Source organism: Moschus berezovskii, chromosome 1 (assembly GCF_049115385.1).
Source record: "Moschus berezovskii isolate FMDL1 chromosome 1, NW_MosBer_1.0, whole genome shotgun sequence".
In the NCBI taxonomy this organism is placed as follows: Eukaryota; Metazoa; Chordata; class Mammalia; order Artiodactyla; family Moschidae; genus Moschus; species Moschus berezovskii.
The window spans coordinates 100903885-100917567 of NC_142460.1; the positions used below are offsets into that span (position 1 = coordinate 100903885).

Consider the following 13683-nt stretch of genomic DNA (forward strand, 5'->3'; position numbering starts at 1 on the left):
GACGTGACTTTTCTTTTTAGCTGGTTTAATGGGTGTGTTGTTTAGTCACTAAGTCATGTCTGACTTCTTTGCAATCCCATGGGCCATAGCCCACTGGGCTCCTCTGTCCATGGAATTCTTCAGGCAAGAATACTGGACTGAGTTGCCATTTCCTTCTGTAAATGTTTATTTATTTTTATTCTTGAACAAGAAATTAAACTTTCTTCATATTTAAAATATGGAGTGAAAATTGTACTTCACATTTATATAATTTAAAAATGAAGAAGATTAAAGAGCACCTTACCACACAATATTGCATTATTCACAGTTTTTGGTGTCAGACTTGGATGAAAAATCTACCACCTTATTAAGGCATTCATTTCAGCAGTTAATTAAGTGGCAAGTTATAAGAGATTTTTGTCAACAATTCATGAATTCCTTTTTGTCCTAACACATTTAATCTATTCTGTGCACATACATTAATTCTGTCACTGGAGATTATAAGCAATGCACCCCAAACCCTTCAGTGACATAGAACTACAATAATCACAGAAGGATCCACCAGATCCAGACTAAGCTTCACCACTTACTGTTCTGTGATACTGAACAAACTCCTGACCTTGCTGAGGCTTCACAACTGAGGTAGTAACCCCTGCCTGTATTCAACAATTTTTATTTGCTATTTACAGCATTCCTGAGCAAAGGCCCTTGGAGAAGGCAATGGCATCCCACTCCAGTACTCTTGCCTCAAAAATCCCATGGATGGAGGAGCCTGGTAGACTGAAGTCCATGGGGTCACTGAGGGTCAGACACAACTGAGCGACTTCATTTTCACGCATTGGAGAAGGAAATGGCAACCCACTCCAGTATTCTTGCCTGGAGAATCCCAGGGACAAGGGAACCTGGTGGGATGCCATCTATGGGGTCGCACAGAGTCAGCAGCAGAACAAAGGCCCTATACCTCTTAGATATGTATTATGGAAATAACTATCATTATCTGAGAAACGAAGGTGTATTCCATAATTTTTAAGATTTATCCTGGTTCAAGAATTTTATAACAATATAATATTGAGGCACTAAGATACCTATCGCTAATATTAGAAGTTTATACTGTTTATCAGTATTTATATACTAATACTAATATTAGAAGTTTATACTGTTTATCAGTATTTATATTAATAATAACTGTATTTATATTGCTATACATTTATTAATCTTATATCACTGGTATTGTTAATTATTATTGATGGTCCGTATAAAATTATGAAATGCATACTATTTAATAATTTTATCAATATTACTTAATATTAATAAAAGCAACTAGTTATTTTTATTATAGAAAGGAATACAGTCTACAAGGGCAGAGATCAGTCTCCATTTGGCTCATTACTTCAGCTCCTAGAAGAGTGTCTGTCTGGCGCAAATTCTGCTTTAAGTAAATGATCGTTAAATGAGAATGAAAAAGTAATTCCTAGAGTTGTAAGGTATTTATGGTTTGTGAAACATTTTTACAATCATTATATCTGATCCTCAAAACCATCTCATAAGATAATTAATATTACCAACTAGTTTTATAAAGAAAACATGAAACAGAAAATTGACGTGGCCAAGGTCAAGGAGTGAAACTGAAGCTTGACTCTAAATGCCCTGACCACCAAGTCAGCACTGAATCTTGGCTCTTTTGAGTGTCAATAAGGCCTATGAAAACAAAGATCATGGCATCTGGTCCCATCATTTCATGGGAAATAGATGGAAAAACAGTGGAAACAGTGTCAGACTTTATTTTTTGGGACTCCAAAATCACTGCAGATGCTGATTGCAGCCATGAAATTAAAAGACACTTACTCCTTGGAAGGAAAGTTATGACCAACCTAGATAGAATATTAAAAAGCAGAGACATTACTTTGCCAACAAAAGTCCGTCTAGTCAAGGCTATGGTTTTTCCCGTGGTCATGTATGGATGTGAGAGTTGGACTGTGAAGAAAACTGATTGCCAAAGAACTGATGCTTTTGAACTGTGGTGTTGGAGAAGACTCTTGAGAGTCCCTTGGACTGCAAGGAGATCCAACCAGTCCATCCTAAAGGAGATCAGTCCTGGGTGTTCATTGGGAGGACTGATGCTAAAGCTGAAACTCCAATCCTTTGGCCACCTCATGCGACGAGTTGACTCAATGGAAAAGACTCTGATGCTGGGAAAGGTTGGGGGCGGGAGGAGAAGGGGACGACCGAGAATGAGATGGCTGGATGGCATCACCGACTCTGTGGACATGAATTTGAGTGAACTCCGGGAGTTGGTGATAGACAGGGAGGCCTGGCGTGCTGTGATTCATGGGGTCGCAGAGAGTCGGACACAACTGAGCGACTGAACTGAACTGAACTGAACTGAACTGACTGAAGGCCTATGAATATTTAGTAAAATCTGATTTCATGATTTCACACAAAGAATTATAAGTTCTTTTCTCTTCAGGAAGATGCAGTGTAAAGATCAAACTAATACAGTTAGTATCTGACCCTTTAATGAATACACATCTTATCATTTTTCCCCCCAGTCTCTGAAAATTTAAACTCATTTACTGTATTCCACAATGAGAGATGAGGCTCAAGATGCTTTCCCTAAACCAGAAAAGGGACACACCAGTCAAACTCGAGTATTTTCAGTGAACTTGTGACTGTCCTGTTGACAGACCACAGTTATAACAAACAGTCTGAGAAACTGTGAGTGTTCTGTGACGGCTGGCGATTTAACAGGACTGTTAGAACTATACAAAGACAATGTTTCCCCTTTGTGCCTCCAAAGTCACAGGCCAGATCACCTTTCACATCACGTAAGACAGACTAGAGGACTCCAGAGACAGAGAGTGCAGTTTGAGTGTAAATATTTAGATACGATTTGCTCAGAGTTCACCATCGTCCCTACACATGTTCTACTGCCAATTATTTCAGGAATATAAAGTAAAAGCAACTGCAAGAGGAGTTCAGTTCAGTTCAGTTCAGTCACTCAGTCATGTCCGACTCTTTGTGACCCCATGGACTGCAGCACGCCAGGCCTCCCTGTTCCTCACTAATTCCTAGAGTATACTCAAACTCATGTCCATTGAGTCGGTGATGCCATCCAACCATCTCATCCTCTGTAGTCCCCTTCTTCTCCTGCCTTCAATCTTTCCCAGCATCAGGGTCTTTTCAAATGAGTCAGCTCTTCGCATCAGGTGGCCAAAGTATTGGAGTTTCAGCTTCAACATCAGTCCTTCCAATGAACACCCAGGACTGATCTTCCTTTAGGATGGACTGGTTGGATCTCCTTGCAGTCCAAGGGACTCTCAAGAGTCAAAGCAGCAGCAAATTGGTTTATATGCACAAGATTAAAAATGGCAGAAATAATCCATTTCAAATTACTTTTCCAAATACATTGCCATAAGTGGCCATCAATTTCACTCACATTTTTGCTGTCTGTTGAAAAAACAAATATGTCCTGCCTGACCAGGTTACATGACTTCACATCACTAAGAGCCAGTTTAACACCAAATAGCAATAAGCAAAGACTCAGCAATTCCTAGGAGCCAAGCCCCAATTTTGTCTCTTCCAATCTAAGACAGCGGAGACTTAATGGAATGAGCACATTTAAGACCTGAGTTCTGGAGCCAGTTCAGCCCCAAACTACTGGGTAACCTTGGGAAGATATTCTTTTCCCTCTCAGACTGAGTTTTCACATCTGACAAGAGAAAGAACTGCCCTAGAAACCCTTCAAACTCTTTTCTAGTTCTGCTGCTCAAAGACTTTGTGATTAAAACATGAAGAAAGGCTTGGGCAGGAAAGTGAAAAGGGAAAAGGTTTGGCGGCCATTTCCATCATGGAAGACCAATTGTTGTTTAAGACGGTATTTTTTTCTCAGTACTACGTTTACCTCGGGTTAGCAACAGGCAATAACTACTCCCTCTCCACATGGATTGGGAACCTCAGGTAGAATAAAACACAGAGAGATCTAGTAAAAAATTTCCAGGTTTAGGATCCTCAATGAATAGAATTTATTTCACCTATTCTGATTTGACTTTACAAGTCTAGGTGAAGCAATGTAGGCAAAACTTGAAAAGAGAGGCTTTGTTTATATTATACGGAAGCATAAAAGGTAATATACATAGGAAAGGATTTTTTAAAACAAGCAACCATTTTGAAATTAATTTCAAAGAAAAATCATGAAATAATAAAATAATGAATTCAAAATAGATGAGGCTATCTAGCCCAATCTCTAATAAATAGAACCTTCTAAATCAACAAGAGCCCTAGATATAAAAAAAAGAGCCTAGCTCTACAATTTTATTAACTATGTGATTACTGAATAAGTTCCTTCACTTTGGGTAGTTTACCACTTGGTATAATTGCAACACCATCTGTTCTATCTAACTCAGAGAGCTACAATAAGAACACTCATTTGAGAATTAAATAACAATGAATATGGAAGTGCTAGAAAAATTATAATGGATTATACAAACAAAAGGAATTCTACTAAAATGATCATGTGGAATTTGTACCCTATGGATTCACTTTTTTAAAACTCTTATATAAAAAATATTTTTAAAAGAAATTTCAGAAGTTGGAGAAAGTCAACTCCAGGTCACAAGATAACTCCAACTTTATAAACCTACAAACTTTACAAATCCTTCTGTATTATAATCTATTGTAATAAGGAACACAAAATATTATCACAGTTCATTCAGCCAAATTATTGAGAGAAAGAATTTTCAATTGCCAGAGTTAAAAAAAGGAAATTTTCAAAATCATTTCATAAAACAATGTATTAACAAAAGAAAAAAGATCATTTTCTTTGGTATCTACCAAAGACAGAAAAAGCAAGATTTGTACCCTGTTCTGCCATCAAAATCTAAAGCTTTTGGAAATTTTTGTAAGTTGGAAGCAGAGAGAGGGCCCAGATTACAAGATAAAGAACACTACTGCTAGTACTTTAAAGACCAAAAGAAAAATCATGTCACTTTATTCCCTCACCAGTCTAGAAGAGAAGGTAAAGAGATAAAACCACACATACATACAAAAATCATTCCATAAAAAAATACATAGATACTTAACATGGTAAAATTTGCAAGAAGATAAAACAATAAAAAATATACATGGGCTCATAAGTATACAGTACAGGACACAGAAAGGCATTTGAAAAGGCAGGGGCATTCCAAGACACACAAGTTGTTGGGGGGAAAAAGCAAATATCAATGATAAATGAGAACAGTGGTAGCAAAATAACAAAACCCTAAGGGCTAAAGAGTACTAACTGGAAAAAAAAGTACACCCCACTTTTAAATGTGCCAAAGCCTTTCAGAGAAAGTTATTAGTGGAGTACCTTATAAAAGAAAATTATAACATATGGTATCACATAAATATAAGTTGATGTGGAAAACATGTGGGTACTTTTTCAACTTTCACAGTCAGAATTTAAAAATGAGAAAGCAAACCCCAGAGATTACAGACATAAGACCAGGATGAGAAATGTAATCAGTAACTTCAAGGTGGCGGTGGCTAAACAAATCCTTGGCTACCAAGCTCAAGGAAAGGGGAGAGGAGGTAAAAATAACCCATACCGAACCATAAACCCTGAAAAGTATTTGAGAAGCCTGAATATGAACCTGGATGAGCAGGTTCACAGTGCTGTGGCTTAACTATCACTTCAAACATCACTGAGTACCTGCTGTGTGTCAGGTGTCCTTCTGGATGCTGTTGGGAGTAAAGGCATGAGTCAGGCAGCCCCACCTCCAAAAGGTCTGAATCTACCAAAGAAGACAGGCCCACATACAAGTAAATCTATTAGAAGGACAGTTGTGCAAAGAATTGTGTGAGATGCATAGAGGTTACAGTGCAGGGAAACAGTCCTCGCTAGAATACAAAACAAGGTCCTGATAACTCTGGACTCAGAAAAAGGGGACCTGAGGTCTAGCACCAACTTGATGACAAGCAGGTCATCCATCCTCAAACAAATCACTTACACTCTCTGCACTGCAGTTTTTCACCTTGACACCAGCAAAAGGTGGGCTATGATTTCTGTTAGTTTTACCCTCTGTCTTCATGGCTGAGGTTCTTGGAAGTCAGACTCTGAATTAAGCTATGAATGTGAAGCCTTTATGGGCTAAAAATTGACGGAGAGTATATATAGAGGCAAAGGATAGCGTGAGCCGAGCTAACAAGACCTTGGCATCATCAGCTCACCCTATAAATGAAAACTGTGTTACCTACTACCTGGGGATTTCACTAATGGTACAGAACATTCTTAATGGACCAAAAAAGAAAAAGAAAATGCATATAAACTTTAGAAAATATATTAAAAATTAAACAAAAGTAACATGAATTATAAAAATGTTGAGGGCAACAGAAGATGCACTAACATTTAAATTAAATATAAAGGAAAGCAAATCTTACACTTCTAACAAATATCATGTCATAAGATACAGCAGATGAAGAGACGGAGCTACATTTTAAAAAGTCTGAATATCCATGAACCTTTATCCATGTCTGCCTTTAAAATGCATATATGCAAGAGAAATCTCTTCCTTCACGTATTCAAAAAAGGTTATATTAAAAAGAAAGAGAGACTGGCAGAATTGCAAGAAAGACTCAAGACTTCAGAAATTCAATGAGACTGAGTTGCTTCGAGAGAGGATGCCACGTTCCAAACTGTTTATTGCAAGAGAATTACTGAGCAGTGCACTCACCCATCCAGCCATCCGCCATCCATCCAAATATATATACACATAAGAAGATACAGACATACATTTGACCACACACAACCATTCCCACTAAAAACACAGTAGCATACTAAGAGCCAAGAGGAACATAAGGATGAGTGAGAAACCATATCTTGTTGCTTAAATGGGGAAACAAAGCTTACATTCTTATAAGGAAGTGAGGAGGTATCACCATCATATGGGGCCCAAGTGCCACATATGCCAGGAAAAGGAGGAAGAGCAGCACAGCAGGCTGGGTGAGGACAATAGCCTCACTGCAAAACCACAGAGAGTGTCACCTCTTGTCTCTAAGTTTCCATCTTTTGATGCGAAAAAGCACTGGGTTCATAGAGTTATAGGATAAGGCAACAGAACGACAATGAAAAAGCAGAGTGCCTCACAGAGACCATCTGGTCAACAGTGGCAGATTAAGGACAGCAGGAAGAGCAACAAAAGAAGTAGGAATTTGACAGTCAGAATAAGATGCATGTGGAAACCCAGGGAAGAGATTACTTCCAATTACCTCCAATCCAGGTCATGCCCAGACACTGGAGAAGGTGACACAATAGGGTTGTGACAGGGAAAAAAAGGGTGGTGAGGTGGCATGGTAAGAAAGAACAGAGTTGAGTAAAGAGCTGCAGAGCATCAGAGATGAAGCCAGTGTCCCTGGAGAACCAGCTGGGCAGGGAGAGGACCTCACAAAGTATGGTGCCCAGGATGGGGCATCTCAACACAGAAAGACTCGGCCGAGGGTCCAACTCACTAGAATTCACAGCACTCCGAGTGAAGAAATCTGAAGTACAACCATCACTGGCTTTTCCCCTCCCTCTCACACACACCAGCATGACACAGAGCCTGCCCACCCTGACCCTCAAAGTGTGCACTGACTATCCTAACTACTAAGCCCTCCTCACAGCTCTGCCTCATTCTCGGTAAGAGGGACTGTCTTCATTCTCTTCATATTAGAGGGAAATTCATCTTACCTCTCCCCAAAAATGAAGAGACAACATAACTAGAGAAGAGGAAAAAAGTCTAAGTGCCTTATTAGGGTCACTTCAAATGGACACACCATCAAGCCACTGCTTGGTAGCACGTGGGACAGTTGTCGGAGGGCAAGAGGGAAGGGAAACTGGGTGGTAGGCACATTTCTACAAGACAATGGGATGGAAGTGGAGGATACTGCAAGAGAAGGACACTGAGCTATGAATGAAGACATGCAGGTTCTAGTTTTAGCTCTGGCCGAAACCACAGTCAGATAACCCCTAACAGATTTCAATCTATATGCCCAAAAGAAGAGTTGCCTAGGTGGTTACTAGTGTTCTTCAACGTTTGACAGTCTATGTACTATGATAACCATACTACAAAATTATTTTCCCAATGCAACACTGTACTACACATCACTTTTATTATATTGAACTCTCCTGTTTTAGGCACCCACTTCTGCAATGCCCACACTCACCTTCTCCACCAGGTTGCTTGTACGGGTTGTACTTGGGCTTTGGAGCAACAACTGGGGCAAACTTCTTGGGTGGTTGCTGTGTGGACACTGAAATGCTGGGGGTCCCAAAGGAATGGGTGGTCTCCATCCGTGCAGACACATGGCCAAGAGGCTCAGCAGTGCTTTTTGGTGGCAGCCAAGATGGGTGAGACATTGTTGAATCTAGAAGTAAAAAGAAACGAACAGTTGCTTTTAAAGAAACACAAAAATGAAAGCAGTATACCTCGCTTCATTATTGTTTCATCTTAATCCATACCTAATGAAATTCTAAAAACATACCCTGAGATGATGAAAGAAAGAAGGAAGGAAGGAAGGAGGAGGAGGTGGAGAGTTATGAAAAAACTACCTTAACTGAAGGAGGAGAAAAATTGAACACTCCCCTCAACCCATCTTGAGTACCTCTCTTCCGACAGTTACATATTTCAGTGCCTAGCACTCTTCAGGAAATAGATATGAGCAAGAAATGGTTCCTAGCCTTAAGAAGTTGCTATGATAGGAGAATCTTATATTAGTAAGGTTGGAAAAAAAGTTTCAATTTCATTAACAATCTATTACAATGATTACCACATCAATTAAATGATGATATTATCTAAGTGAGGCTTCCCTGGTGGCTCAGACAGTAAACAATCTGCCCTCAATGTGGGAGACCCAGGTTCAATCCCTGGGTCAGGAAGATCCCATGGAGAAGGGAATGGCTACCCATTCCACTATTCTTGCCTGGAGAATCTCATGGACAGAGGAGCCTGGGCTACAGTACATGGGATCACAAAGAGTCAGACACGAGTGAACAATCAACACATACATACATACATTATCTAAGTGAGGTAAAAAATAAAGTGTTACTGGAATGCAGAAAAAGGTAAAACCACTTCTTGCAGGGAGCAGAACTAAGACCTCATTTATGAGGTGATCTTCAGATTGAGCTCTGAATGCTGAGTAGAGGTCAAGCCTGAATAACACAGGCAACGTTGCTCGGGTAGGAAAAGTACACAATACTTCAATTTAGCGTGGCTGGAGGGGGAAAACGGAAAAGTAGCTAGCAAAGTAACTAAAAATGTGGGATGGAGCCAAAGCACTGAAAGCTTTGTGTGCAAACGTGAGGACCTTGAATTTATTCTGCAGGCATTAAGGAATCATCCAAGGTTTATTCTTGAAACAAGGGCATGACTAGTGCATGACGGGACACTTTAAGATGATGCCTCTGGCAGAAGCAGTACTGCTGCTCACCAAGGGGTACTTGGAAACTGGGGAGAGGGGCAGTGTTTGCTACAATGCCTGAGAAAGGGACTGCTGCATAATGGCCAGGAGCTAAAATATTCAACCCCTATAAGCACAGGGCAGCCCCCCATGACAGCCATCAGGAGCTCTGCCCATCAGTGAGCTCAAACCATACTGGATCTTTAGGAAAAATTCAGTTAGGAAGGGGATACGACAGCCAGCCCAGGGACAGCCCTACTCAGACTAAAATACGCTCTGTGAGGAAGGAAAAATGATGTCTTGGTGTCAGGATAAACCAACCACCCCTCCAGGCAGCATGCAGGCTGGGGCTGAACCTCACATTCTCTCCCTGAGGAGGGCTCTCCAAGTCTGATTGCAAGGGCTCTCCAGCAAGGGGAGGCCCAGAAGCTTTCCTCACCCTCTCCAGCCCCAAATCCACCCTGTAATTTATTACTGGGACTGAATTAATTGAGAGGGCTCCATGATTACCTCCAGATGTCTGTAACAACAAAGAACACTGGTGTGTGTGTGTGTGTGTGTGTGTGTGCGTGCGTGTGCACAGTCGCTCAATCATGTCCAACTCTTTACGACCCCATGGACTGTAGCCCGCCAGGCTTATCTGTTCATGGGATTTTTCAGGCAAGAATACTGGAGAGGGCTGCCATTTCCTCCTCTGGGGGATCTTCCCAACCCAGGAATTGAACCCTCGTTTCCTGTGTCTTCTGCATTGACAGGCAGTTTCTTTAGCACTGAGCCACTAGGAAGCAAAGAACAGTGGAAACTCAGGAGAAAATGCAGGGTCAGAACATGGTATGGCCGTGGAGAGAGAGGGTGATGGGGGGAAGATGGGGCCCAGTGGGACCTGGGTAGCATTAGGCTACGCCAAGACGGGTGACATGACCTTGAGAAGCTCTGCCTCCCTCATCTGGTGCCCCAGGTACCCTTGCTCCCTGCTCTCAGAGTTTCATGACAACCAGTGAGATAACAGTGTTCAAGTGTTTAATATACTGTTAAATGCTATGCAAAGTGAAGAGAAGAAAACTGTTGGGGATGTAGCTCTCTGATCAAAGAGAATGACATGAGTCAATGAGGAAGCCTCGAACAGAGGAATCAGGAGTCTGCTGTTATTTAAGCCTATGGTGGTGACACTGGCTTTCCACTCTGGTTGCAGGGCCTTCTTTACCCCTTCCTCCCCTGCACCGTGTGCATATGCTTTATACACAGTTAAGTTCCTCAGAAGAGTGGGGACCATATTTTATATACCCTGAAACCACCATTAAAGCCCAGAACAAAACCAATACAGAAAAACAACTATGAATTTGGTTTATTCTCAGTTCTTAAAACTGGCTGCACATTTTAAAGTCTATGAGACTTTTCTTTTTTTTTTAATGCCAAAACCAAGCTCATGTCTCAGGGTTGAGAAACATTAATTTTGGCTTTATTTGTTTAACTGAGCCTCAGTCTTTTACTAAAAGGGGTTAAAGTGTCTGTTCTACTTTCAATCAGACTAAAATGAATACAAGTGGGGAACAAGGAGGATAAAATAAAGATCTGAAGATTTTAATGCATCACACACATTTGTAATATAAATGTTATTTGTAGATTTTTTTAAATGGCTTAATATTATCCTTGCAAATTTTCTATAAATCTCAAGCTATTCCAAAATAGGAACTTTAAAAATGGGTTAATATAGGATACAGTGATTTCTAAAGCAAAGAGGCACATTTCCAAAGCAATTGCACATTGCCAATTGACTGAAGAATCCTGGCCTTTTCAGAAATTCTGTAGATATAAAGGAAGAGGCAACTTCTGGGAGACTATGAAAAACGAAAATGTAAGCATCCATATGCAAACCATGCCCCCCACCATATTTTCTGTTATCCCCAGCACCATACATTACCCTAACACTGTACTCCCCATGAAGGCAACCCCAGGGACCTCAAAGGAGTGCCAGGGTATCTGTCTGCATAAGACCTTAACAGCATCTTCCCAAACCATGGCCCAGTAACACCATTCTCAGGATTTATATTGCAATTTAATGACCTTGAAGACTTGCTCATGCTATGTACACCATCTACAATGCTATATAACTCCCATTATTGAGAGAGTTAATTCTTACGTAGGTTGATAAGAAGTCTGGGATCTGTGAGGAGGAGAAAGGGGTCTGGGGCTCTTGAGGAGGAGAAAAGCAAACATTTTTTTTTCTACACTCCTGCATCTTAGTCACATAAAATGTTTTTCTGTTGTTGGTGGTGGTGGTTTTTTTTCTTTAAGCCCAGAGCTAATGATTATACCACAAAACCACTCATCTTGCTTTTCCTTAAACTCTGTACCAATGATTATATAACAATACATCTTGCTTGAGGACATGTTTCTTTTTCTTAACAGGAAATTTCTGACTAATCTTATCTTAAGACTTATGTTGTAGGAGTATATCTGTTAAGACCTTTCTATTGTTAGTTCTAATCTTGTTAATTTAAGATGTATGTTGGGAGAGTGGGTCTGGGTTAAGGTCTTGATAAAACTTAGTGGGTTACTCTTCATCCCTCTTCTGATGTCTATGTCAGCTTTCTCTGTCCTTTTTATACTTTAATAAAACTCTGCTACACAAAAGCTCTCGAGTGGTCAAGACTGGTTCCTGGTCCCAAAGTGAAATCATCTTCTTCAGAGATCACAAATCCAACATCGATCATCATAAGCTATCATTCAGTTCAGTTCAGTTCAGTCGCTCAGTCGTGTCCGACTCTTTGTGACCCCATGAATCACAGCACGCCAGGCCTCCCTGTCCATCACTCAAACTCATGTCCACAGAGTCGGTGATGCCATCCAGCCATCTCATTCTCTGTAGTCCCCTTCTCCTCCCGCCCCCAATCCTTCCCAGCATCAGAGTCTTTTCCAGTGAGTCAACTCAGTCGCATTTCTACCAAATCTTCCACCAACCTTTTTGTTTGTTTGTTTGTTTGTTTTCTGATGCTGTGAATATTTCCCTAACTCCATCCAAAAGGAGTAGCTTAATTCCTGGGCTCTTCTGGTATTTGTTTCATACTTATAACAGTCATATATATGCTATTTTATCACCTGCATATTTGCCCCAACAATGCCTGGCCAGGAAGCCCTTAGAAAAATATGCTATGCTATGAATGAATAAATGTTGATCTCCTTGGTTACTCATCCCTTTCTAGGATCTCTGCATCTCCCTTCTTAGCATCCACTGGTGCGATCCTCTCTTTTTCCCCTCCCTTAACTTATATATGTAATTAATTGTGTTGATCAATGTCTTAGATTTCCAGATATTGAACCAACTTTGCTGTCCTAGGAAAAAATCCTACTCAGTCACAGTCATGATGTTTTGGTATACTGATGAATTAAATATGCTATTTTACAAAGAATTTTTGTACATAAAATCATAAATAATATCATTCTCTTATGTTTTTCCTCTACTTGTTTTACTTATCATTATTTGGTTTAGATATGGGAGTTCTGTATCTTCTTCTACTGTCTGGATTAGTTTAATGGTAAGATTAAGACTATCTGATCTTCAAAGGTTTATTTAGAATTCAGTGTAAATTCATCTAGATATGATACTTTCTTTAATAATAAAGTTTAATCATCTTCCCCAAGAACTTCTACAATAATTGTAAAAAATTTGTACTTCTTTTGAGGTCATTTTTCAGTACTTATATTCTGCTGGAAATTCTTCAATTTCTTCTAGGTTTTATCTTTGTTCCTTTTCATCCAAGATACCTCTCAATTAAAACTGATATCTCAACTACGATGTATCACTTAGATTCTGAGCATCACTTCCTACTAGTCCTGTAAGACATAATTCACACTCCCCAACCTCCAGTTCAAGCTGTGTCCCCTTTCACAACACTTCCACAGCACCTGGAATACTGTCGTCACCACACACATACTTGTCATTCTGCCTCTCTGCTTGCCTGTACCACAAACTAAACTCTTGAATCCTTGAGAGCAGAAGTAATTATCATTCTCTAATCTCAGGGCCTAAAACATGATAAGCACTCAATAAAAATGTCAGTTAATTTAATGAATGAATAAATTTAATTGCCTAGTGCTGGAGCTCCAGATAAAACAAAATCTCATCCTGTACTCACATGATTCAGATTATCATCCTATTTTCAAGGAGTTTAAAGACTACCTGAGGAAGGTATATACTTAATATGTGAAAACAGAAAAAGAGCAAAAATAAGATATACAAAAAGGAACAAAACAAGCAAACAAACAAACAAAAAAACTGGCATATGT

General features: G+C 39.9%; 1 protein-coding gene across 8 annotated transcripts in view; it reads right to left on the reverse strand.

The window, feature by feature from the left end:
• LPP (LIM domain containing preferred translocation partner in lipoma) overlaps window positions 1-13683 on the reverse strand; it is a 772586-nt gene that overhangs the window by 524702 nt on the left and 234201 nt on the right. For all 8 annotated transcript variants that reach the window (XM_055408177.2, XM_055408186.2, XM_055408120.2 and 5 more), the window contains one exon: window positions 8161-8361. In XM_055408177.2, the coding sequence (XP_055264152.2) occupies window positions 8161-8353 (193 nt within the window). In that variant the 5' untranslated portion in view covers window positions 8354-8361. The remainder of the gene's footprint in view (window positions 1-8160; window positions 8362-13683) is intronic.